The 23,400-nt window shown below is 52.9% G+C and overlaps 7 protein-coding genes across 7 annotated transcripts; 3 read left to right on the top strand and 4 right to left on the bottom strand.

Moving 5' to 3' along the window:
* Positions 1 to 504: 504 nt before the first annotated feature.
* Positions 505 to 2,248, bottom strand: CCT2 (T-complex protein 1 subunit beta; the record flags this gene model as incomplete). Its single annotated transcript, XM_051736286.1, has 4 exons — positions 505 to 564; positions 617 to 1,991; positions 2,045 to 2,193; positions 2,246 to 2,248. The coding sequence occupies 4 exons, from the start codon at positions 2,246 to 2,248 to the stop codon at positions 505 to 507; spliced, it is 1,587 nt and encodes a 528-aa protein (XP_051583960.1).
* Positions 2,249 to 2,547: 299 nt separating this feature from the next.
* Positions 2,548 to 4,215, top strand: J4E82_010071 (uncharacterized protein; the record flags this gene model as incomplete). The annotated part of the gene is made up of 1 exon (XM_051736287.1): positions 2,548 to 4,215. One exon carries the CDS (start codon positions 2,548 to 2,550, stop codon positions 4,213 to 4,215), a length of 1,668 nt encoding a protein of 555 aa, XP_051583961.1.
* A 503-nt stretch (positions 4,216 to 4,718) lies between these two features.
* Positions 4,719 to 6,652, bottom strand: J4E82_010072 (uncharacterized protein; the record flags this gene model as incomplete). The annotated part of the gene is made up of 2 exons (XM_051736288.1): positions 4,719 to 5,730; positions 5,784 to 6,652. The coding sequence occupies 2 exons, from the start codon at positions 6,650 to 6,652 to the stop codon at positions 4,719 to 4,721; spliced, it is 1,881 nt and encodes a 626-aa protein (XP_051583962.1).
* Positions 6,653 to 8,675: 2,023 nt separating this feature from the next.
* On the bottom strand, positions 8,676 to 11,545 carry J4E82_010073 (uncharacterized protein; the record flags this gene model as incomplete). Its single annotated transcript, XM_051736289.1, has 2 exons — positions 8,676 to 10,675; positions 10,735 to 11,545. The coding sequence occupies 2 exons, from the start codon at positions 11,543 to 11,545 to the stop codon at positions 8,676 to 8,678; spliced, it is 2,811 nt and encodes a 936-aa protein (XP_051583963.1).
* A 1,688-nt stretch (positions 11,546 to 13,233) lies between these two features.
* J4E82_010074 (uncharacterized protein) lies at positions 13,234 to 15,202 on the bottom strand (the record flags this gene model as incomplete). Its single annotated transcript, XM_051736290.1, has 3 exons — positions 13,234 to 14,440; positions 14,485 to 15,110; positions 15,167 to 15,202. The coding sequence occupies 3 exons, from the start codon at positions 15,200 to 15,202 to the stop codon at positions 13,234 to 13,236; spliced, it is 1,869 nt and encodes a 622-aa protein (XP_051583964.1).
* Positions 15,203 to 15,453: 251 nt separating this feature from the next.
* Positions 15,454 to 18,174, top strand: J4E82_010075 (uncharacterized protein; the record flags this gene model as incomplete). The annotated part of the gene is made up of 1 exon (XM_051736291.1): positions 15,454 to 18,174. One exon carries the CDS (start codon positions 15,454 to 15,456, stop codon positions 18,172 to 18,174), a length of 2,721 nt encoding a protein of 906 aa, XP_051583965.1.
* A 313-nt stretch (positions 18,175 to 18,487) lies between these two features.
* J4E82_010076 (uncharacterized protein) lies at positions 18,488 to 23,267 on the top strand (the record flags this gene model as incomplete). Its single annotated transcript, XM_051736292.1, has 5 exons — positions 18,488 to 18,562; positions 18,651 to 18,750; positions 18,917 to 19,346; positions 19,896 to 23,073; positions 23,145 to 23,267. 5 exons carry the CDS (start codon positions 18,488 to 18,490, stop codon positions 23,265 to 23,267), a joined length of 3,906 nt encoding a protein of 1,301 aa, XP_051583966.1.
* Positions 23,268 to 23,400: the final 133 nt, after the last annotated feature.

The following is a 23,400-nucleotide window of genomic DNA, read 5'->3' on the forward strand; positions in this document are numbered from 1 at the left end:
TGTCCACGCAGGTACCGGCAACACGGCCAAATATCACTTCAAAGCATCGTTCTTGTTGGCAAATATCTCGTCTTCCTCCAACTCTGTCTGCGAGTCTGCCTGCAGCTCGGTCTACGACACAGTCAGAAGGGGAACACCCGGCTTGCACTCCCCCCCGCCCCAACACCCCCCATGTTTCTTACCAAGTCCGACTGCCATGCTGCGGCAAGTACCATGTAAAAGTCTAAGATTCCTATTCGAGACAACAACATGAAACAGATGATGTGAGCACTTGAGTAGCTCTCGCAACTACTAAGCAACTGTTTGTTCACAGTCGCCAACCTGTCGTTGCGTGCAACTTCACTCCACATTCGGCAGTGTCCGCCCCCACTGCCACATATGTGACACGACCAAAGGAGAAGCTTGGTCTTCATCATGTTCGTCTGGATGCATTGATGTCTTTCATAGTATACACTCTATCTAGTGTCGAAATCCTTGACGACATCATGCCTGCTCACCCCACCCTTACATGCGCTCACGTCTCCGTGGTGCGCTTCGGATGATGTTGTCTACTCGCAGTAGCAACTAGAGTCGTGTTAGTTCCTTGCTCAAATCACGCCGTATTGGGTAGACTTACCTCTGCAGCCTCTGATGCTGACGACACCACCGCGCGCTTCAGCTTGTAGCTCTCAATGACGCCAAGCTCCCTCATGTCCGCAATGCCACCTCCAGGGGACAGGAGATCCAGACCTGAGCTGGTCAAGCCCGAGTAGACGGCTTTCCGGAGGCGTGTGACCAGGTCGCTCGAGTCGAAACCAGCGTTGTCGGCCAAGATGGTGGGTAGTTGTTGGAGCGCCTTGGAGAAGGACTCGACAGCGATGGCCTTCTTGCCAGCCACGTTTTGTGCCGCCTCCGCCACGGCCTTTGCCATGTTCATCTCGGCGCAGCCACCACCCAGCGTTGTCCTTGGCTCTTTGATCGTCTGTGACAGAACGGCAAGTGCGTCGTGTAGCGATCGCTCGGCCTCGTCGAGAAGTTGCTCGGTTGCACCGCGGAGGACGATGGTGCATGCCCGTCCGGCATTGATGCCCGAGAATCTGATCAACACATCCTCTCCGATGATGACCTCTTCGACTAGATCGCAGTGGCCGAGCTTGACGTTCTCTGGGTGGTCAAAGGTCGAAGTGATCTCTCCACCAGTGACTAGGGCTAGGCGCTCAATGCCGTCAAAATCGGCATGCTCGATGGAGCAGATGCCAGCATCCGCGAAGAGTTGCTCTGGCCAGTTGTAGATGAGCTGTCGGTTGACGAAACAGTTGATGCCGTGTGCCTTGATGCGCTCAACCTTGGCCTTCATCTTCTCGCGCTCAGCCTTCTCCAGCTCAGCGAGCTTGCCTGTCGAGTCGACCTTGACCCGTGCACCGAAGATCTTGATCTTGTCCGTGTCCATGGCTGTGTTGGCAACCAGAATCTTTGCGTTTTCTATCCGCTTTGGCTGGTTCACACCGAACTTCTTGTCCAGGATGAATCCCTCGTCCAGGTACGAGTCCTTCAGCTTTCCGCCAGCCTTTTTGATGATCTGAATGTGCGTGAGGTCGGTCGATCCCCCCAGCTTGAGGACGGCGTCGACGGCAAGTTTCGCAAACTGTAGTCGGTCCTGCGAGAGCACTTTTGAGCTCAGAGTTGTTCGGGCAATGGCCTCGAGATCTTTCCTGAAAGCCTGCTCGTCGCTGCTGTGGTCCACGGCAATCTTCTCCAGGGCTTTGAGAGCCGCAGAACTCGCTATCCTGTAGCCCTCAATGATAGTCTGGGGGTGGATCTTCTGGTCGACCAGCTTCTCTGCCTCTCGCAGCAGTTCGGCGGCAAGGACAGTGACTGATGTCGTTCCGTCGCCGACCTCGTCATCTTGGACTTTTGAGATGTTGACCAAGACTTTGGCAGCGGCGTTGTCGAGGGCAATCGCTTTGAGGATGGTAGCGCCGTCGTTTGTAACCATGATCTCGCCGGTAGAACTGGAGACATGTCAGTGCAGGCATCATATGGCGGGGCAGGAGGCGGCACCTACGCAGACTGTAATATCTTGTCCATGCCCTTGGGGCCCAGTGTGCTCTTGACCAAGTCTCCGACGGCGATGGCTCCTACAAAGGCCGAGAGACGCGCATTCTCGCCCTTCTCCTCTGTGACATCCTCCGCAAAGATCTGGGTGGGGTTGGACTGCGTGCGAGTGAGTGCTTTTGTTGCTTTTGCAGCGAGGCGTGCGACATACCATCTTGAACGCACTCGTAAACAGGCAAAGAGGGGTATCTCGGAAGGTGTGGGGTTGTTGGTTTGTGGTGCCTGAACGCGACTTTTTTCTCGACCTGCCCGCGTTGAAGCTGTGTTTGCCGTGTTTGCGCCCGGAGCTTCCCCGGCCAATGGTTCCACCGGCGCCCGTGACCTTTTGGATGCCTACAACTTTCGCTGCTTCACCACTCCAATTGCGCGAGCAGCTGTATTCGACCTGGACTCGTAGCTTCTTCCAGCTGCCACTCGACTGCCGTATCCTCGCGACACTTTTCCCTGCGCAAAATGTCCAAGCGACCGGCGCTAGAACCGCTCGAGGAAATGTACGACGCGCCTTCTCCAGCACCAAAGCGCGCCAAGGTCGAAGACGAAGAGATGGAGAGCCCTCAGCCCGATGGCGCGACTAGCAATGGTCATCTCATGTCACCGCGCGAGCAATATCGAGACAAAGTAGACATCACAGGCGCATACGACGAGGAGCATGCCGAGCTTGAGGAAGCCGGCGCATTAAACGACAACGACGACGATGACGAGCCCGCAATCACTGCGCCGAAACGCCAGACTGCCCCAGAAGCCGGCTACACAGATCTATACCTTGATACGATAAATCGCAAAGTCCTCGACTTCGACTTTGAGAAACTATGTTCCGTTACCCTCTCCAACATCAACGTGTATGCCTGTCTAGTATGCGGGAAATACTACCAAGGTCGCGGCCCCAAATCGCAGGCATACTTCCACGCGCTGGAGGAGGGCCATCACGTATACGTCAATATGGAGACAAAGAAGGTCTATGTGCTCCCAGAGGGCTACGAAGTGACGTCCAAGTCGTTGGACGACATCAAGTTCGTTGTGGATCCGCGTATGAACAAAGAAGAGGTTGCGAAGCTAGACAAGGAGCCCAAGGTATCATGGGGCCTCTCCAATCGAGAGTATATCCCAGGTTTCGTTGGTATGAACAACATCAAAGCGAACGATTACTTCAACGTTGTGATACAAGCTCTATCTCATGTTTCTCCTTTGCGGAACTATTTCATGCTGGAAGATTTGTCGACCCGGCCGCAGCTCGCACAGCGCTTTAGCACCCTCGTCCGTAAGATTTGGAACCCACGGGCCTTCAAAACTCACGTCTCACCCCATGAACTCCTCCAAGAGATAGCTCTTCGATCATCAAAACGTTTTACTCTCTCTGACCAGTCAGATCCCGTCGACTTCCTCTCATGGTTCCTCAACAATCTTCACCTAGCAGTCGGCGGCTCGCGAACAAAACCCAACAGCAGCATAATCCAGAAAGTGTTCCAAGGCACGCTGAAGATCGAGCAACAAGAAATTACTGCGCGTGCTGATGCCGGTGATCGTCTCCGCTTCGAAGACGCCGCCGTTCAAACCGAGATATCACGTTTCCTCGTGCTAACCCTCGACCTACCGGCAGCCCCTCTGTTCCAAGACGCCCTCGAGAAGAACATCATCCCACAGGTCCCTCTTGTCAATATCCTTTCAAAATACAACGGCGTGACTCCACAAGAAAAGTCAAAGAACCGCGTTCGCTACCGCCTCCTACACCCCTTACCTCCTTACCTCCTCTTCAACATCAAGCGCTTCTCCAAGAACAAATTCGTCTCGGAACGGAATCCAACCATCGTCACGTTTCCCGTACACTCTCTTGACATGTCACCGTACGTCGAGCCGAGTCAAGACTATCCTCCCGGCGAGCCTATCTGGTATGATCTTGTAGCCAACATCACTCACGAGGCGGTCAAGAAAAAGGATGATAGTGTTGAAGGTGAGCAGGAAAGCAAGGTTTGGAGAGTGCAGGTCAAGGATCGAGCGAGAGAGGAGTGGTACGGCATTCAAGATCTGTATGTCGAGAAAGAGAGGGCTGAGACGTTGTTTACCAAGGAAGCATATCTCATGGTTTGGGAGAGGAGAAAGGGGCAGAAACCAAAGGGGCGGTAGGCAGAGGAAGTGGTGACTGTCTTGTACGAATATTTTAGGGAGCATAGTTGGAATATCGTCTTGTCGAGGAATCAATACAATGACTCCCTGCGCCTGGATTTAGTATCGCAGATGAAGGATGTCAGCCCCCAGTCATTCGTAGCACTCCTCACATAGAATATTGCTACTCCAGATTTGACCCGACCACATCATTTTCGGACTGCCTTGAAGCTTAAAATCCAGCCAAAATCTACCCGACAGAACCAATAGGCTAGCCGGATTGACTTTTTCATGAGATGTGTGCTGTTGTCAAGCATCATTTATCATAGCAGAACCGCTCTCATACCACGTTTCTAAATTCAACAAGATGGGAGAAAGAGGGGAAGTCAAAATCTACCTTTAGGCCGTTTATATTCATCTCTATATACGCACATATGCCGTTTCGCACTTGCCATCCCCACCTGTTCCCGAGTATCTCATGCAACCAAACAAAAACAAAAACGAAAGGGGTGAAAGAACAACTCTCACCACATGATTCCCTTCCAGTCGAACTGGCCGTCGATGTTCCTCCACTTGCCCTCCTGTACAGCACTTCCCCACCCCATCATAACAGCCAGCAACCTACAACTCGTACTACTAACTGTGCAAACCACCGTATCCGCCTTGCTCAACACACTCAAGTCAAGCAGATATGCGCGCCCAACAAGCTCCCTCAGCTTCATTGCACTCTCAGGAACAGCAGAATTTTCCTCATTGACCTTCTTCATGTCCTCGGCGTTGCCAACAGGTTGTCCCAAAGAAAAGAAGACGTCGCGATAGAAGCCGCCTTCCCACCCCGTAATCTCGTCGATCCACGTGTTCTTCTTCGGCTGGGATTGCGCGGCTTCGAGAGCGGCTTTTGTGGCGAGGACAATGCGGTCTTGGGCACGAACACTGTTAGGGCCTAGTTCGGGGGAGTCGTAGACGAGGGGGTCGTCAGAGGCGAGTATCATTTTCGAGGTTGTATGGCGGGGGGTGAGGGAGTCGGTAGAGAAGGAAGAGAATGGAGAAGAGAGTAGATTGCGTTTGGCCATTTTCTTCTTTAGTCCGCCTTCGACAAGATCGATGTAGAGATCGCGGGCGGTGTCGACGTAGCGGGCTAGCGGGATGTAGTCCTTTTGGTACTGGTATTCCATGGGGTGCTTGTCGCCGTGGCGGACGTGCATGGCGATGCTGAGGCCGCCTTCGCTCTTAACTTCACCGTACATTTCCAGCGCTCGTTGGAGGACGTAGGTTTCGTCGTCTGAGCGAAGTTTAAAGAGAGCCTCATAGCCTGTTCGGGCGAGGTTGAAGATTTTCGATTGGCGTTGCACACCCATTTTTGTTGGATCCTCCCACTCGTCGGTAAAGGCATGTCCAAAGGTGGATTTCAACGTCGCTCCGCTGACGACGATGTGTCGGGCAGTGTGAGGACAGGGGACGATGTGAGATGGGGGAGGAGGGAGACAGTTTGCGGAAGGGGGAGGCTGGAAGTAAGAGGAGTACTTGCCATACGGCCTGGCGGTAGTGTCAGTGTCAATCATCCGGTAGTCAGAAATGTAGATACATACCAACGAGTGTCATCAACGAAAAAGGCGCGCTTCTCGGCTTTTGCCAAACCATACGACATCCACAAACGCATCAGCGTGTTGCCAAAACCTGCATCCTCCGTTTCCATGACATATGTCAAAGTCCTGTCACAGACCTTGAGTCCTTCCGTAGAGATACCATCCCGGATAGCCTCGTCCTCTACGAAGCTTTTGGGTCTTCCAGCAGCCTTAGATGGTGGCAACAGTCCTTGTTGTTCCGCTTCCTGGACATCAATGTAATATTGGTCTTGTTGATAGTAGTTCAACATTCTCTTCGCAAAGCCAGCCGAAGCCTTCGCTTCCTGTCTGATTTCTTTCGAGACTTCCATAGATTGATGGCAGATATCACGGTACTGCGCCGGACGAAGCGGGAATTCATAGTCGGATGGTATGGATACAGTCCACCTCATCTTTCCCTTTGCGTCCTGCAGCGCAAGGGCGACAGGTTCATGCGGCAACTGACTGCCACCAACCATCTCCCATTCTTCTTCGTTGCCATCCTCATAAGTTGCCGCTCCTTGCGAGTTGGCGTATATCTGCCTCAGCACAATCCATAGTAGGAATGCTACACCGCAGCAGCCTATCAGTATTCGCTTCACCAACTTTGAATGACTCGGCTGTGTAGTCTTCTTTCCATGCTTTGGCAGCAGACTAGGAAGGCTCGGACTCGGTGGTGGGGATCTCGCAAGTAGGCCACGTCTCGAGGGGACCGTGGGAGAGAGGAAAGCACTAGAGGTAGCAGACTGGGGTGGCGGGCTCAGTTGTGAATAGTGCGCTGTCGACTGTATAGACAGGTTCGGATTCCGTCTAACATGCATCTTGGAAAGCTTCTTCGCAGCCTGGTTTAGCATGTCGAATGCGAGACACCCGGTAGACTGATGTGATGGGCGTGCGCGTCGTCACCGCTCGTGGAAAGAGGGAGAATGTAGGGTACGGCCAAGTCGAACGGCTTTCTGCAGTGCACAGTGCTACAGTGATGACGAAGCTGTAATGCCGATATATGCAAGTAGGTAAACGTCACCTCTGACCCTGCAGAGAACGCTCCAACAAGCAAGTAAAGATGTGATAGTAGTCAAAGGAGGGGACGTAGGCACCGCCTATCAAACAAGCAAAACAAGTAGAAGAAAAATAAAGTACAAGAATGTATAACTCAATCCCCTCGTTCGCTCAAGATACGAATCAAAGGAAGAAGGAGTAGAAGGACGTTCAAGAAGCCATTCGAAAGGGCGGGCAAACCTAAGGCGTGTCTTGAAGAGAAGGCCCCTCCTGGTGCACGACGAGTTTCACAACCAGAAACAATCCGATGTCCGAGCAGGATCCCGCCGTAAAATGATCTCCATCAAGGAGCGCCCGAGAGTCCCTTGCACAGCGGATAAAGCCAGTAAGCGGCCCAAGGGTATAGAAGCGACGACTCGAGAAGCGCTGCGGAGACCAAGATAGGATCAAAGGTAAGATTGCAGAGATCGCACTTGCTTGATCCAGGAAGGTTACAGCGAGAATGCGGAAGGCGCAGGAGGGGACCTCATTTTGCCGCATGTGCGCGGGCCAGGGCGTCGTTGTTTCAGAATGCCCCTCTAGTGCAACGTTGTTGACGCACTGGTGCTTAGTCGACTGATCGCGCTCCGGCGCTAAACGCCTTTGATGCTAGAGTTGAGCAGCCAAAACCACATGACAGTGACACCACACCAATGGTGGCTTGGGATCTTTGCAAAGGTAGGCTGATTTGTCTGCTGCAAGTTTAGGGTAAAGGGCATGTAGTCAGATGTATATGCACACGTATTAAAGGAAGTTTGCTATTTGAGAATGTCATGCTGGACATGCAGTAAGACGGCAGCTGGCAATCAACTTTAAGATCCCGAGGCACGGCAAGTAGGCTCTGCTGTGCCGTACACCACGTACTATAAACAACTTCGGAGTATCTATAGATTGCTAGCATGTTGACTCCCTGGAATCCTACGAGAGGCGACTATGTAAAAAGTACCTAGGTTAGATAGCAGCTGTATGGTCTCCTTCAGGATCCCGAGGCACGACAAGTTTGTGCCCCACACCACGTACTATGAACAAACCTCGGAGTACATATCTGCAAATTGCTAGCGTGTTGGCGTCTCAAAATCCTGCGGATGACGGTGCTCACAATTAGTAAGGTAGCGCTTATCGTATTGCGTATAGACCTCGAGACGTTGTGCAACCAAGTTGTCTACACATCAATACGGCTTGTTAAAATCACATCACACAAAAACACACAATCTTGTCGAGAACAAGGTGTGAAAGCCTTCATTTATAGCTCCCACATTGTATTCATTAGCGCAACAAGAACACAATTCAACGACAAGCTATGTAAAAGATGGGGTGGGGGGTTTGGGTATCAGATCGAAAGTCCCTCGGTCGGCACAGGGGAAGAAGACGAAGAGAATAGAAAACAAGAAGAAAAAAGTAGTAGTGTTACAAAATCCCCTTCCACCAGGAGGGCTCGCCATATCGCAAATGTGAATTAAACAAGCAGCAGCAGTAGCAGCAGCCAGAAAGCCGCCCCCCTTGGATATAACCCATGTGCGTAACATAAAAATCCCATGCACGGCTATTTGCGCCGAATTTTCCTACCAGTCCATGTGCCTGGTGGCTCAAATCATTACTCCGTTTCCCCGATTAAACGCCTGTCGCTAATGTCTTGTCCCTTTGTGAATGAACATGTTGTTTGCTGGATGGGATTGGGAAAAGTGCAAGTACGATGCCACACCCGCGCGCCGCTCGTTGCTGACGTTCTCGCCTCATCCTCATTACTGTACTTCGTTTCATACCCGGCTGAACTGGTTCGTTTGTTCGTCCAAGCAAGAATTCGTACCTGACTCTCACCATCTTCTGCGTTGGGTAAGATCATGGTCCTTCGGTGACTGGTCTGAGACTGCTTCGCCTGGCAGTCTTTTCAACGCGACCAGTAATCATCTCGTCTAGCATACGCGTCATCTCCTCGATATTCTTGGTAGAGCCGTTGGTAACTGGAGGGGGTAGGAAGGGCGTCTTTACACTGAGTGCAGGCGACGTTGGACCTTTCGGTAAACTAATCCCGCTACCATCACTGCCGCTGCGCTGATAACCCGAGGTGCGCCGGCTGCCTGGTGACTCGCTGCCCATCTCATGTGCAGTGTCGTTCTTCTTGCGAGCTGATGTGAGGGCGCCGATCATACGCTCCTTATCCTCAAGCTGTGCGCGCAGGTTGACTATCTCGTTGTCTCTCTCGGCAAGAGCTGCGATCATACCACCCTCCTCACTATTTGTGAGCTTGTGTGACAATGACATGGAGACACGAGAATGGCTCGATCGCCGAGCGTGCAACAGGCGCTTTTCAAGGGTAGCGATGTAACGGTTCTTATCCGCAAGATCAGCCTGTAGTGCTTGGATCTGCACCGTCTGACTTGCACTACCATCTCCATTCTCCCCAACCGAGTCGTCTTCCTCAGAGCCGTCCATGTGGAGGTGTGGTGTGCTTTGTCTTTTACCGGGAACCTCGAGGGTCGCATGGCTAGCAGAAGAGCGAATAGAGCTTGGGCGCATGTCGTGGTGGTTGGTGCTCATGATGGAGCCGCGCTGGAAGCTCATTGAAGAGAATGATCGGCCATTGTTGACACCGATAGACTTGGAGCTCAAAATCAGCCTGTTAAGATGCTCGATCCGCTCCTTTAGGGCTGTTCGGGCTAGTTGCATCTCAAGCATCTGCTCTTCATGCCGCTGCTTGTCTTCCAGTTCGCGCGCCTTTTCTTCCTCCTTGTCTCTTTTCAGCTCGTCATCTTCTTCTTCCTTGGGTTCTTTGTTTTTGCCTTCAGCGAGCTGCTTCTTGAGTTCTTCAATTTCCAGGCGGTAGCGATCTAGAAGCGCTCGACTTCCTGCGTCCCCACCAGCACCCATAGATTCGTCGGCCTTCTTGGCGTGGCTGACAATATTGTTTTTGGCTCTGGAGGCGAATTTGAGAGTATTCAGCGTCTCACCTGTGTGACTATTGACAGCAGCAGGACTCCCACTGGCTCCGATCTGGATTGTACAGAGAATGCTGACCAGCGAGTTACCGGAGAGGGCAGGTTGAAGAAGTCGGGTCAGTTTGCTGTCTCGGTATGGCAAATGTTTGTCGCCCTTGCCCTTGTCCTTCTCAGACTTGTCTTTATCGGAAGCCAATCGGCCAATGACTGTACCCAAAGTAAGCAAACTCTTGTTGATATGGGAACCCTCAGTCCGCCTTTCTTTGTTATCAGCCGCCTTTTCAGAACCAGCCAAATCGATTAAACTGAGCGTCGAGACACGGACACCACCAGGGACAATGGCTGACCGTTTGTCGCCATTTATTGCTGGGCCGGGAGCGCGCTCTCTACTCTCAACGACAATCTGGACCACGGCGTGACTTCGGGAACTGCGCGCGTTGAACTGGGTACCCGCCACCTTTCTTGAGTTGTCACCTCGTGCAATAACCCTCAGGAGTTGCGTCGGACTCTGCACGATTTCCTCCTTTAGTGGCGACGCATAGACACCACGTTTGCTGTCCTCGCGTAGCTTGATCTCTTCAACGGGCCCGGTCTGGCCGTTCATGCCTACAACGGGTCCCGCTAGCAGATCGATAATCTTCTCATTGTAGATTTCAATGTAACTGACTCTCAGAAGAAACTCTCGCTGAGGCGTCTCACGAATGTAAGAGAAGATATCGGTGATGGCAAGTGGTATGACACCAGGATTTGTTGCAGTTCCTTGCATAGAAAACGTCTTGCCGGTTCCAGTCATTCCGTAGGCGAAGACGGTGCCGTGGTAGCCCTCCATGACCCTCCGGACAAGTCGCTTGGCTGCAGCATCGTATACGCGGGCGTTGTTGTCTTGGGTATCGAATACGTTGTCTATGTCAGACCAAATTAGCTCCAGCTCAGTCACCCTCCACTTCGTTATGCAACCATACCATATATGTAGTCTCCGCCCTCTTTGCCTTTGTAGGCTATCAGTGCGCGCTTGTTGTTAACCTCCCACTCCAAGTCGTGTTTGTTGTCTTTGGCCCCAGCATCAGGCCGTACCCGAACGCTGACAATGACATTGCCTTTGCCGTCCTTGTGTACCTTGCCATCTGCGCGTCCATCTTCCCCTTCCTCGAATGTGGTTGCGCTGGTTGCGTACGATCCCTGGGGTGAAGAGTTGCGACTCTGCGGTGGTGAGGGGAGACTGAGGTGGGCTGTCTCTACTGTGACGGAATCTGCGCTTCCATTGAGTAGACTGGGGGGTGATAGGGGTGATTTCGGTAGTAAACCTCGCGCTCCAATATTAGAGCTTCGCGGCTTCTTAAGGCTGTTATTCCTGGAAGGCGTTTGACCCTTGGATATTGACGACACTCTCCGATCGACCATGTCTCCTCCAGGCGTCGAACTCGTCGACAGCGGACTGGTTGGATTCGATCGCCCACCATGTCTGGGTGGTTGTGGAAAGGAACCGATGCTGACTGTCTTGCGCAGCGATTTTCCAACGGGCAGCGATCCGGCGGCACCAGCCTCGGGTGGGAATGACGGCACGGACGGCGATGTGAGGTGCTTGGAAGTTGGCCTGTAGGGTAGCGACGACGAAGACACAGCGCGTGTATTGGCGGCGCCTGGGAGCAACGAGGCTCGCGTCGTCGGACCGACATTGGAGCTTCTTTGCTTGGGGACGGGCAGCGAGGGCAAGGGACCGGTGGGAGGAGCAATCGACGGCCGCGAGGGGCGAGGCAGCGAGTTGGCCGACATGGTGATGGGGGTGGCGCGTATGTTCGAGTGCTACTGCAGGCTGGAAGGGTGCTGGCGCTGCAGTGTTTGGCCCGATTGCCTTTGTTTTTCCAGGTGGCCTATGCCACAGTGCACATGTCCGGCGTGGCCCTCCAGTAGTCGTGACCGGAATTCGAACAGGCCGGGGAAGCAGTCTGAGCTGGCTGTGTATTGCGGGGAGGGGAGAGAGGCAGGCTTGGTTGGGTGTGCGTCAGTCTCAGACAGACAGGCAGGGACCTGGATGCGGGAAGCAAGCGCGAATGTAATGCAGCGGAGACGGGTAGGTGCAGTGGATACTGCCGTTTGACGCAAGAGGCTGGAGCGCGCTCTGGCAAACGTCGAGGGCGTCGAGGGCGGAAGCGAGGGTGAAGATGCGATACAACAGCACTCGGCGTGTCTGAGTAAGAGGTCGGCAGCAGTGTGCTGGCGTGGTGGGGAAAAAGGAGCGGTGATGGGATGGATGGTAGGATGGTGGCCGCCGAAAAGCCCAAGCGTGGATATCCCCTGGGACTCGGTGCATGTGCAGGGGCCCGACAAAGGAACGACCGACGAAAACTCCGTGCAAAGCAAAGAACGAGTGGGAGGCGGCAAATCGCTCTCGACGGCTGCGCTGTGGGGACGGCTGAAGAAATCAGACACAAGACCCTCTCCCGACCCTGGGAAAGGGTGGAAAAGGGGTTCAGTCGTCAACTCTTGGTGGGTTCAACTTGTTCCCCCCATGTTGCCTCTACGCACCAAAGACGTTAGCCCTCCGCCAGCCTCAGTCCAAGCGTACATATCCGCACCCACAGCTGCTATCTGCAGACCCTTGCCCGGCTCTGTTCGCGTAGCATTCCGGCTATATACCATTGTCCTATGGCACCAGTCCTCCGACCACCTTTGCCTAACCCTCTGCGCGCTATCTGGCCTTGCACCGCGCGCCGTGCACACTGCTGCTCTATCTGAATCTCACGGTTTTTCTGGTAGCGACGTTTCTGTAGTGACGACTTGCGTCAACGGTATTTGTAAAGCCCCAGAGGCGATCCCTGCTGATCCGCCCCTGCACAGGCAATCATGCCGACCATCCTTCGCTTCTCTGCCCCTGCGACATGCCATTGCTCTACTACAGAACCATTCGCAATCTCCGTGTCACAAAGCCTTTGTTGACCAAACCTCGACGTCGCATCTCGCTCCCCCAATCAGTTGTGCTAGTTGCGTTGCATAGCGCCAGCCTCGTGAGACGAACGCGTTGGCGCTGGCGGGAGGAGCGCCACATTGCACGTGCTGCCGCGTTTGCCTTCCGAGTCACCATCATGTCTTGCAAACGTCTGCCGGCAATCTTCCTCTGTGCGCATGCCCCAACAAACATGATCGATCCGCTCAAACGTCTATCCACTTGACTCGAGACCAAGTATGCCCCATAGCGGCGGTGACCAATAAAAAGCCAACCCGTTGGAATCGTGGGGACGCTGCTGTGCACTGCTTACTGCTTCTTCTTCTTCGGAGCATTCTCCATGCCGGCAGTCGAGTCTAGTTGCTCGTGAAACGCACAAAGGTGCCACCCTACGGCCATTGCATCGGGTGTTACCGAACATGTAGACTTCAGGAATGTCCCGCCTGAGTGGTAAGTCCAAGTGCAATGCAAGAGCATGTCACTGGTGCTGACGCTGTATACGAAGCGAGCGACTCGCCTATAGCGTACCCCATCCGAAGACACTCTGTCCAAACTTTGTAATGGCCTGATATTGCATTCCCCACAAACTGAGATCGATAGCCAACTCCAGTGCCCCGCAGAGCGCTACGCGTGAGAGCTGGGTGCCAATGTTCCGCCAGCTCATATCGCCATGGAGCTCTAGTGGATTCACAATGCGATGCGACCCCGCGTATTCGCCTTGGCTGACTAGATGGTGTGAAGCAATCATTCGCAAAGTAACCATCCTAAACGGAAGCATGGCAAGACCGACAAGCTGAGCTCTCACCATTGCACTGATCATCTGCGCAGGCTCACACGAGAGTTGGGATACGCGGTGGTATACATGGCCGTCTATTGAGCGTGCTCGGTCCCGCGGCTCCACAGCTGCATCATCTCGCGAGGAACCCGAGGCTTCTGCAACACGAGTATGAGTGGAAAGTATCCTAGGTGGTAGGCGGACTTCCATCTCTACGATACCTTCCCTTGAAGTAATGCGTATTCGAGGATCGTTCTCGTTTTGCTCGGATTCTGTTGGTGATCCCGGTGGAGTTGTGGATCGTATCAAATCTTGGAACGCATCTATTGGAATTGTGATTACATCTGCGTCGAGCGGCTCTGTGACAGGCTGATCTTGGGACTGGAGCACGGGAAGATGCAGCGGGGTAGCGTTGATCACTTGAGTACCACCGACTTCTATTGTCTGGCCATTGTTTGAAGCAGCCGTGGTTGCAAGCTCGATGGTCCGCTTCTGTTGTGTGTTTGGAGAGGAACTTGGAAGAGCCCAGCCGAGCATTGCAAGTAGCCTGTGAATGGCATTGCGAATAAGGGTTGGTGACTCCCGCCGCAACCCGAGCACAGTCAAAGCACGGTCTTTTCCGTTGGCGTCTCGGCTGGGTATGTCGGGCTTGTCAGGGCGGACGACGGCTGTCTCGACTGCTTCGTAGACACAGGCATAAATCCAGCGTTCAATGGCATGTTCAGCACATAAAAGGACAAGGGGTGAAGTCAGCACTGCTCCAATACAGTCCGTGATGGAACTGGACGCATTGTATCGCACAGAAAATGGTAGCAGAGGCGATGAGCTTGAAAAGGGAATGAGACATGTCCAGTTTGGCAATAGTGGGCGAGCGGGCACCAGGCCAAGGCGCTGCAAAGCAGCGTGGTAAAAGAAGGGGTAGCACAGAACCTCGAGGCCCAGACGAAGACTAACGGGGTTAACGAGAAGTAGAAAGGCGAACGTGGGACCTACCTAGACTTGATGGCTTTCTTGGCTCGTCGGAAGAAGTGGCGGGTCTTTGGGCTGGCACGTGTCGCATACAGCACACGTTCGACGGGCTGATAGACAAAAGTGCTGTACACGATGGCTTGGATGTTCATGGTCGCAAAGACGCGAGAGAAGAAGCCAGCATAGACAATGGAAGTGCCAGAGAGGGCACGCTCCGAGGCTGCGATGTGGCTGAAGGCAAGGGCATGGGGATAGCGAAATGTCAGGATCCTCTCCCTGATTGAGCCTATCCACCATGTGCAAAGGTTCTCGGTAAGGGTAGTCGCCAGCGCAATGGCGTTTCCAACCGTATCCTCGGCTTCGAGCAGCTCGAGACGCTCTACGCTGGACCCTGGAAAGGCGTCGGCGGGAGAGTGTCTGCGCTCGACGACGCCGACAGACGCGAGCACATCGTTTTGGGCGCCTCTGAGTTTCTTGCCATACTGGTGGGAGCGGGGGTTGATGGGGTTGCCGCGCTCGTCGTAGAGCTGGACGTAGTTGTTGGCCGTGGCCTCGTGGTAACGCCGTGGAATCTCGGACTGCGACGATTCGAGCTGGACGTATTCGGTCGACTGCGAGGCGGATTGGGTGGGCTCAAAGGCAGACCGTCCCTAGCAAGCGTGTCAGACATGTCCTCGAGCATTGCGCTGGCTGGCGGCGTGTGTACGAAAGCGATCTTGTCCAGGTAGGCTTGCCGGCCCATGGTGGTGCTGACAAAATTCAACTTTGATCAGGTGCACGCAGTAGAACAAGGTGACTGCATCTTGAACAATGCAATATAGGCGCATGCTCCAGAAGCCGAGTTGGCGGCCGGGGGGAGACGCGCCGGCGCCAAACGTCAGCGCGCGTGGCTTGCGACTGCCGTTATCGATAAACTTTTTTCCTCGAGCACTTTGCGACACTTCCCTCACCTCTCTCGGCAGAGACGCGACGCTACCAAGTCCACAATCCACCATGTCGGCCCAAAGAGCTGCCGTCAAGACGACGTACGAGGTCGCTCGCACCCTGCAGCCAATCTACTCGGGAGGCAGCTTGGCCCTCAGCGAAGACGGGCGCATTCTGGCCGCGAGCTTGGGCGAGGATGTCCTTCTTTCCGACCTCACCAACGGCCAGGAGCTGGCCAGGGTCGAGGGAGACGGCGAGGCAATCACGGCCCTGGCCCTGACCCCGTCCGCATCTCATCTCGTAGTGTGCTCGCGCTCCCTCTCCATGCGCCTCTTCGCCCTCAGGCCCTCTGACACCGACGACCAAGTCATCGAGCTCGACCTTCTCCGAACACTACGCCCACACACGTCTCCTGTCGTCACGCTAGCCACAGATCGCACGGGCACACTGATAGCCACCGGCGGCGCCGACGGCGTGGTCAAGATCTGGGACATTGTCGGTGGCTACACAACACACACTTTCCACGGCCATGGTGGAGTCGTCTCGGCCCTGCACTTCTTCGAGGTAGAGGTAGCCGAGCGTGACGACGCCTCGGAAAACAACAAAAAGAGAAAGAGAAAGTCGCGGCAGGAAGGCGCCGAGTCGGATCAAGCTCAGGGCGAGACTCAGATACAGTTTCGGTTGGCCTCTGGTGCCGAAGACGGCAAAATACGGATATGGGATCTTCACAAGAGAAAGAGCACTGCTGTCCTCGACTCGCACGTCTCCGTCGTTCGCTCGTTACAGTACTCGCCGCAAGAGAAGGTCCTTCTGTCTGGCAGCAGAGACAAGACATTGATTGTCTGGGACTCACACAAGTGGAAGGCGCAACGCACCATTGCTACTCTAGAGGGCATCGAGAGCGCAGGCTTCATCGCAGACGGCAAGATCCTGTACTCTGGTGGAGAGAACGGCCGACTACGACTCTGGTCAGCCTCCAGTGGAAGAGAGCTCACCCGAGAGCAAGAGCCTGGATCCGAGACGGATGAGATTGTCAACATCCTCTACTATCCTTCATTGCCCTACTTGATCTCGGTGCACGCTGACCAAGTGCTCAACTTCTACTCCCTCAAAACAGCAGAGTCACTCGTCGTAGAAGAGACCATCGACCCGCTGCCCATCTTCCGCCGCGTTTCCGGAACCCACGACGAGGTCATTGACATCGCCTACGTTGGCCGAGACAAGTCCCTATTGGCACTCAACACCAACTCAGAGGATATTCGGATAATCACACTCAACGAATCCGACGCAGAAGACGCGACCCAAGGCAAATACTTTGGTGCCGATGTCGGACTGCTAAAGGGACACGAAGACATTGTCATCTGCCTAGATGTAGATTGGTCAGGCCACTGGCTTGTCACAGGTGCCAAAGACAACACAGCACGGTTATGGCGTCTCGACCCCGCTAACGAATCGTATACCTGTGCTGCAGTCCTCACAGGTCATGCCGAGTCGCTTGGAGCGATTGCACTGCCGCACACCATACCCCAGGAATCCTCAGCCGCTTTCACAGACCCTTTGTCACACCCACCTGCGTATATTGTGACCGGCTCTCAAGATAGGACAGTTAAGCGTTGGGATACCACCAAAGAGATGAAGGGTAAACTGCGAGCCAAGTACACCCGCAAAGCACACGACAAAGACATCAATGCCATCGACATCGACCCCTCTGGAAGTCTTTTTGCGTCCGCATCGCAGGATCGTACGGTCAAGATCTACTCCGCAGCAGAAGGAGAGGCTATTGGTGTCCTCCGAGGTCACAAACGTGGTGTGTGGTCAGTCAAATTCGCACCCAAAGACTCGCAAGCGCCAAACTCAGGAAACAAGGGCTTGATCGCAACAGGCAGCGGAGATAAGACGGTCAAGATCTGGAGTCTAGCAGACTACAGCTGTTTACTAACTTTAGAAGGCCACTCAAACAGTGTACTGAAGCTGTCGTGGCTGCCCTATCGACCCGTCGACGCACGAGACAAGCGTGGCCCACAAATAGCTTCTGCAGCTGGTGACGGACTGGTCAAGATCTGGGATACAGTGTCCGGTGAGGCCATGTCCACACTTGACAACCACACTGATCGTGTCTGGGCACTTGTCGCACACCCCACAACGGGCGCCTTGGTGTCTGGTGGTGGAGATAGTGTCATCACGTTTTGGGAAGATACGACGAGCACCACGCTGGAAGCTGCCACAACAGCGGAAACAGAACGCGTCGAACTTGATCAAAAACTACAAAACTACACCTACGCCGGCAACTATCGCGAAGCTATCGTCCTTGCACTCCAGATGGACCAGCCCGCCCGTCTCTTCTCCCTCTTTAAATCTGTGGTGGAAACCGAGAACCCAGATACAGACAGTCTCTCAGGTCTCATCACCGTAGACGAAGTCCTCGGTTCCTTAGCAGACGAACAGCTGTACAAACTGCTCATCCGCCTCCGCGACTGGAATACCAACGTGCGTACTGCACCCATCGCTCAGAAGATTCTGTGGACTATTGTTAAGTCATATCCCGCTTCTCGACTAGCTAGTCTGAGGCCGCAGGGCAAGGTTGGCGCAAAGGGCAGTCTGAAAGATGTGATGGATGCCATCAAGGTGTACTCTGAGAGGCACTACAAGCGAGTAGAGGAATTGGTTGATGAGAGTTACTTATTGGACTTTACTCTCAAGGAAATGGACGAGGTTGCGGGTGAAGTCAAGGCTATTACGAACGGCACTTCGCAGCTGGGTCTTCAAAGGGATATCGTCATGGTTGATTAGGAGTAATATGTTCAAGGCAGCTAGCCTGGCACCAAGATTCCGGCGAGTAGCTGGGTTATTGTAGGTTCGATATGAATACCATATTTGACAATTTCAGGATTTTCCTTCTCTAATGTGGTACTTGTCTGCCTGCGTCAAGGATAGACGCCGGCCGATTGTGCCTCGGTTAATCCGATCGGCTATGAGATCACCGGCCTCGTCTCCTCACCAACCACCTACATAGAGCAAGGTGCCAGGAACAAAGGCACCCCCGGTCTCATCTCCACTCCAGATCAGTAATCCCCTTTTGACTTCTGCAATAATCCAACCAGCCATGGCTCAGCCGAAGATTACCCTTTACGTTGACATTGTCAGCCCGTTTGCTTACATTGCTTTCTACATCTTGAAAGTAAGTTGCTTTACCATGTGTCCTACGTAAATCCAGATTTTTGTGCTAGAATCATGCACTACAGTACTAACAAGAGCATTCCGAGTAGAACTCAAAGGTTTTTAAGCAGGTTGAGGTGACGTATGTGCCTATTCTGCTTGGGGGGTTGATGAAGGTCTGCGAGAATACACCACCATTGAGGATAAAAAGTATGTCGGATCTCCCCTTCTCTTGAAAGAGCAGCTTAGCTTGGCCACAGTAAGGGGGAAGCGCAACACGAAAGAAAAAGATACAACAAACGGCTCACCTGGTGGACCATCATCGGAGTCACCGTCATTGCAACTGCTTATCTTACCATCTAACACACCCAATCAGACAAGGACAAATGGATAAACACAGAGCGTCAGCGCCTATCCACTCACTTTAACGTCCCCATCTCGCAAGATACTCCACCTGGCTTCCCCATCAACACACTGCCTATCCAACGCGCCCTAGTTTCCCTCTCTCTGTCGCATCCCCAAGCCCTTGAACAAGCCATCGCCCTGTTTTACGAAAACTTCTGGGCAAAATGGAATGATCCAATCAAGCCGGAGAACCTGCTTGCTATTCTCGCAGTTGCCTTGGGTAGTGAGGAGGAGGCAAGCAAGGTGCTAGAGAGGACCAAGACGGAGGAGGTGAAGAAGGTGCTAGGTGGGAATACGACCAAGGCGTTTGAGGATGGGGCTTTTGGCCTGCCTTGGTTTGTTGCTACGAATGAAAAGGGGGAGACTGAGGGATTTTGGGGCGTTGATCATATGGGGCTGATGTGTGATCATTTGGGAATCAAGAGGCCGGAAAGTAGGGAATGGCGCTCGTTGTTGTAGAGTAAGACGTTCTCTGGGCGGACATGTGAATGGATACTGTTCAATCCCGCGCCTTTTACGACGGCTTCTGATGGACCACAGCGGCCGACTCCTTTTTTTACTGCTAACGATGAAGCGATGCCCTTAATGGCCACGACGCTAGCCTTGAAGGACATAAGAAGGATTTCGGTGTTTCTAGTGACGAGGCCTTTCCCTCCTTTCACTTTGTGTATCTGGGTTTGAGACGTGCGAGCGTTAGCGCATAGCAAGGGTATGAACCACCGAGCTCGGAATCTCCAGACTACCACTCGGTTGCGTCAAGTATTATCACGCGACAGCAAGATCTAGGCGGGTCTTGACTGCATTATCGCGAACGGAACTGTCATCTTGCGCAATACCTGACTGTAAGTTGGCGGCCCGTGAGCGCACTACCATTAACGTTTTATTCTATAATCGTTACTCATTCTTCCTGATATCAGAAAGCACAGATACTTTCTCGGGAGCTTTTCTAGAGCACTCGCTAAGCTACTTCGCCAGCTAAATCCACTGCCTTCAACTCTTCTCAATGGTCTTTACCAACCACATTCATTTTCTCAACCACCTCTCCAATTCTCTTTCAAGATGGATTACTACCGACGGAACGAACTTCCCGAGACAGTCAAGCGTTACAAAACGTATACCGAACAGTTTCAGGCATGGCTGCTCAAGACGGGAATTCAGCGCGGCGTGGAACTCGCAAATATAGTCGCAGACCAGGCTAAGAAGAAAAAGAGAAAAAAGGGCTACAGAATAACACTACAAGAGCAGGAGCAACTCGTCAACGCCATCACTGCTACAAGCGTTCCACTTGCCGACACCTCCGGTATCAACGACCTCGAAGATGCCATCCGCTCCAGGAGAGAGGTGACGCAATACCACAAACACAACAACACGGCGGATTTGGGTCACGAATACTTCAACGGGAGCCTAGAGACGCTCATGGCGTCGTTGAGAGTTCTCGTCCCTGGAATGAACAAAGCTCGAAATCGCAAGAATGACACGCCCACATTCGTGTTCATTCAGCTTCCCACTGGTCCCAAGACAAGCCAAGATGAACAAGACGACTTGCTCAAGAAAATGCGGGAACAGGACCAATGCGACATGGAGAGTGATGGTCAGCAGCAACAAACTCCGACATCCAGGACGAAGAAGAAGGCACCAATATCAGAGACAAATCCGCTGACTGCAGAGGAAGAGCAGCTGCGCCGCGAATTCCTTATACTCTGCTTTCTCTACACTTTCAACCGCATACGAGATGTCCTCTACGAGGTTTGGGTGCTCTACCACAAGGGCCTTGTCAATTCGATCACAGCAGCGTTGGTATCAGACCTGGCTCAGGACCAAATGAACCAAAACGTCAAGTCACTCGTGGAAGAGCTTGATCTGCTACCTGGAGAATTGGCCATACTCATCCACCAACTTTTCAACAAAACCAAAGCTGCTCTTGAGACTGGGGCGCAAAATTCTGCGACACTACCTGCTGAAAAGGTATTGCGCCACCTGTTCGGTCTGGATGCTGCTGCTTTGATCAAAACCTACATTACGAAGACATACCCAACAGAGGACAGTGCTGACGAAGATATACGAGAGCATCCTCTCATGCTCTTCTTGAAGTTCTTCGACGTCATTCGCAAGGGCGGTCTCAAACTTCCTAAGTGGGATCACTTTACTGAAGAGATGTTATTGCACCAGAGTACATCACAGGACTACCTGCTGTTCGGCTTGGCCATTGTCCTTGACATCCAGGAAGCTGTACGTGAGGACTACCGTCGGATGTTACGCGACCTTACCGAGCACGGTTTGGATATCGCTAGATGTATCCGTTATCATGTCGATTACGAGGATCGCACGTGGGCCAAGGGCACAAAGCCAGATTACATGTGCAAAGAAGAGATTAAATTTAGCACCATCCTTCTCAATCCTCTAGACAGGCTGTTAGAGTGGCTACAAGAGCTTTTGAACTCTCAAGAAAAGCTAATGACTGCTAGCGTCTTCATCACTGTCCACTCGACGCTCGCAGGACTCTCTATGTGGCACTTTAACTCTATCTATCATCATACTGCGATTGCTAAGATACAATGGTTCATTCATGGTATGGCCCATCTATACAACGCCGCCTGCCAGATGGGTGGTCTGGAGATTCTATGGTCAGACCTGGACTACCTGATCATGATATATGGGGCCAAGGTTATGTTCCGGGGTGATCCACCTACTCACCCTAACGACTTCCTCAACCGCTATCTCCTCTCGGGCAACACTAGCAGTCGCGTTATGGCTTCAGACTTCCGTCACACGTCCGAATTTCTACCTCAAATCTCGAGAGAACTTGGTGCCAAGCGTGGTTTGCAACCCGAATTGCCTTTGGAAGCCAAAATCTGCGACTACTACGATTCAGATGCGGACAACGATCGTTGGCTGAGGCGTCACGCAGTCTTTAACTACCTCTATGGACAAAGCGAGGATACCGACAAGACACCAGATGATGACTGTCAGGAAGCTACTCAAGATAGGAAGGGCCTACGAGATACATTCGCGAACCTAGCGGCCAATATCGCGCCTCCAAAGCCAAGGCGAAAAGGAAAGAGCAAATCCAGGGTACACAGACCCGACTTCGACAAGCAAGATGAGACCCACGCCAAACTCTTCGGTACAATGAAATCAGAACTACGAGAGAACGAGGTGCACAGTAATTTCGACTTCCTTTCCTTTTACCGCCGCGCTTACGACCTCGTTCTGCGTATCCGTAAGGAAGTGCTGATGAGTGATCAAGTCCAGCGCTTCCGCGCCGAAGACATGAATGCTGATCCAGATCCCCCTAACTTTCAACTGATAACTGATCTCTTCCGCGCGCTTCAAATCGATCCAAAAACTAAGAAAGGAGAGGAAGCAGAAGCTGAGGAAGGTGCTGGGTATCAGCTGTCTACCAAGGTCGTGCCGTTGAAACAGATTCGACGTGTCGCGGAGATGATCCAGGATTTAACTCGTAGTGAAGGTGATGTGGAGTTGAAGCGCGCGAAGTTGCGGGTCAAGGGAGATTGGGAGGGTCTCAAGGCTTCGTATGCTGCTGAAGAGGCGGGCAGGGACACATCTACCGTCGACGACACCGTCGCTCAAGTTGAGAAGGTGGTGCTCAAAACTGCTGACGACAATGTCGATTCCAATACTACTCTGCGTAATGACGACGGCGATCATCGAGTCAAGCACAAGTTTGAGGCAGATGGAGACTCAGTAGATGATCCACAGTATACGCCTGGCAACCAGCTCACAGGAACAGACCATTCAAATAACAATCTGAGAGGCATGTTAAACAAGCCGGCAACTACAGCAATTATAGATGTCATCGGAACTCAGAACGGTAGGGTTTCATTACACAAGGAAAACGGAAAGAAAGGCGTCAAGCGCAAGCACAAAGCAGATGAAGACACCGAGAACGGCCCAGCCTATACTCCTAGCCTATGCGAGCAGATCAGCGATCCTGTATATGGCACCATCTCTCAATACGCCCTCGCCCTCTATGCTGGCAAATTAAGGCAAGGCCAACCTTCAAACGACCTAACCCAACAGATCATCAGTACCACAGACTCAACTTCTCTCGCAATACCCTCACCTAACGACCAACGTAACAACCAACTCAACGTCGCAGAACCCACGGTTCGCTCACCACTTGCCATCAAGCGCAAAATCATGACAAGAAGAACATACCATTACAAAACCTACTCTAGTACCACACCCCGGAAATCCCACACGACCGCATTCCATCCTTGCCGTACGTCCAAGAAGACCAAAATAGTAGCTCTATCCCAGCCGCGCAGAGGCTACTATCGTCGTCTCACCAGCACTACTAATAAACGCCATGTCGCTTTTCGCTGCTACGCTCGATGCAGTATGGCTCGGGCGCTGTGTGGCCAACAGACTCGCGTACAGAGGCAGATGGCGATTGCTATTGCGGAACTGAAGAAGAGAGCTAGATGGGATTCG

Source organism: Alternaria postmessia (genome assembly GCF_024291825.1).
Source record: "Alternaria postmessia strain BMP 2775 chromosome Unknown scaffold_110, whole genome shotgun sequence".
Lineage (NCBI taxonomy): Eukaryota > Fungi > Ascomycota > Dothideomycetes > Pleosporales > Pleosporaceae > Alternaria > Alternaria postmessia.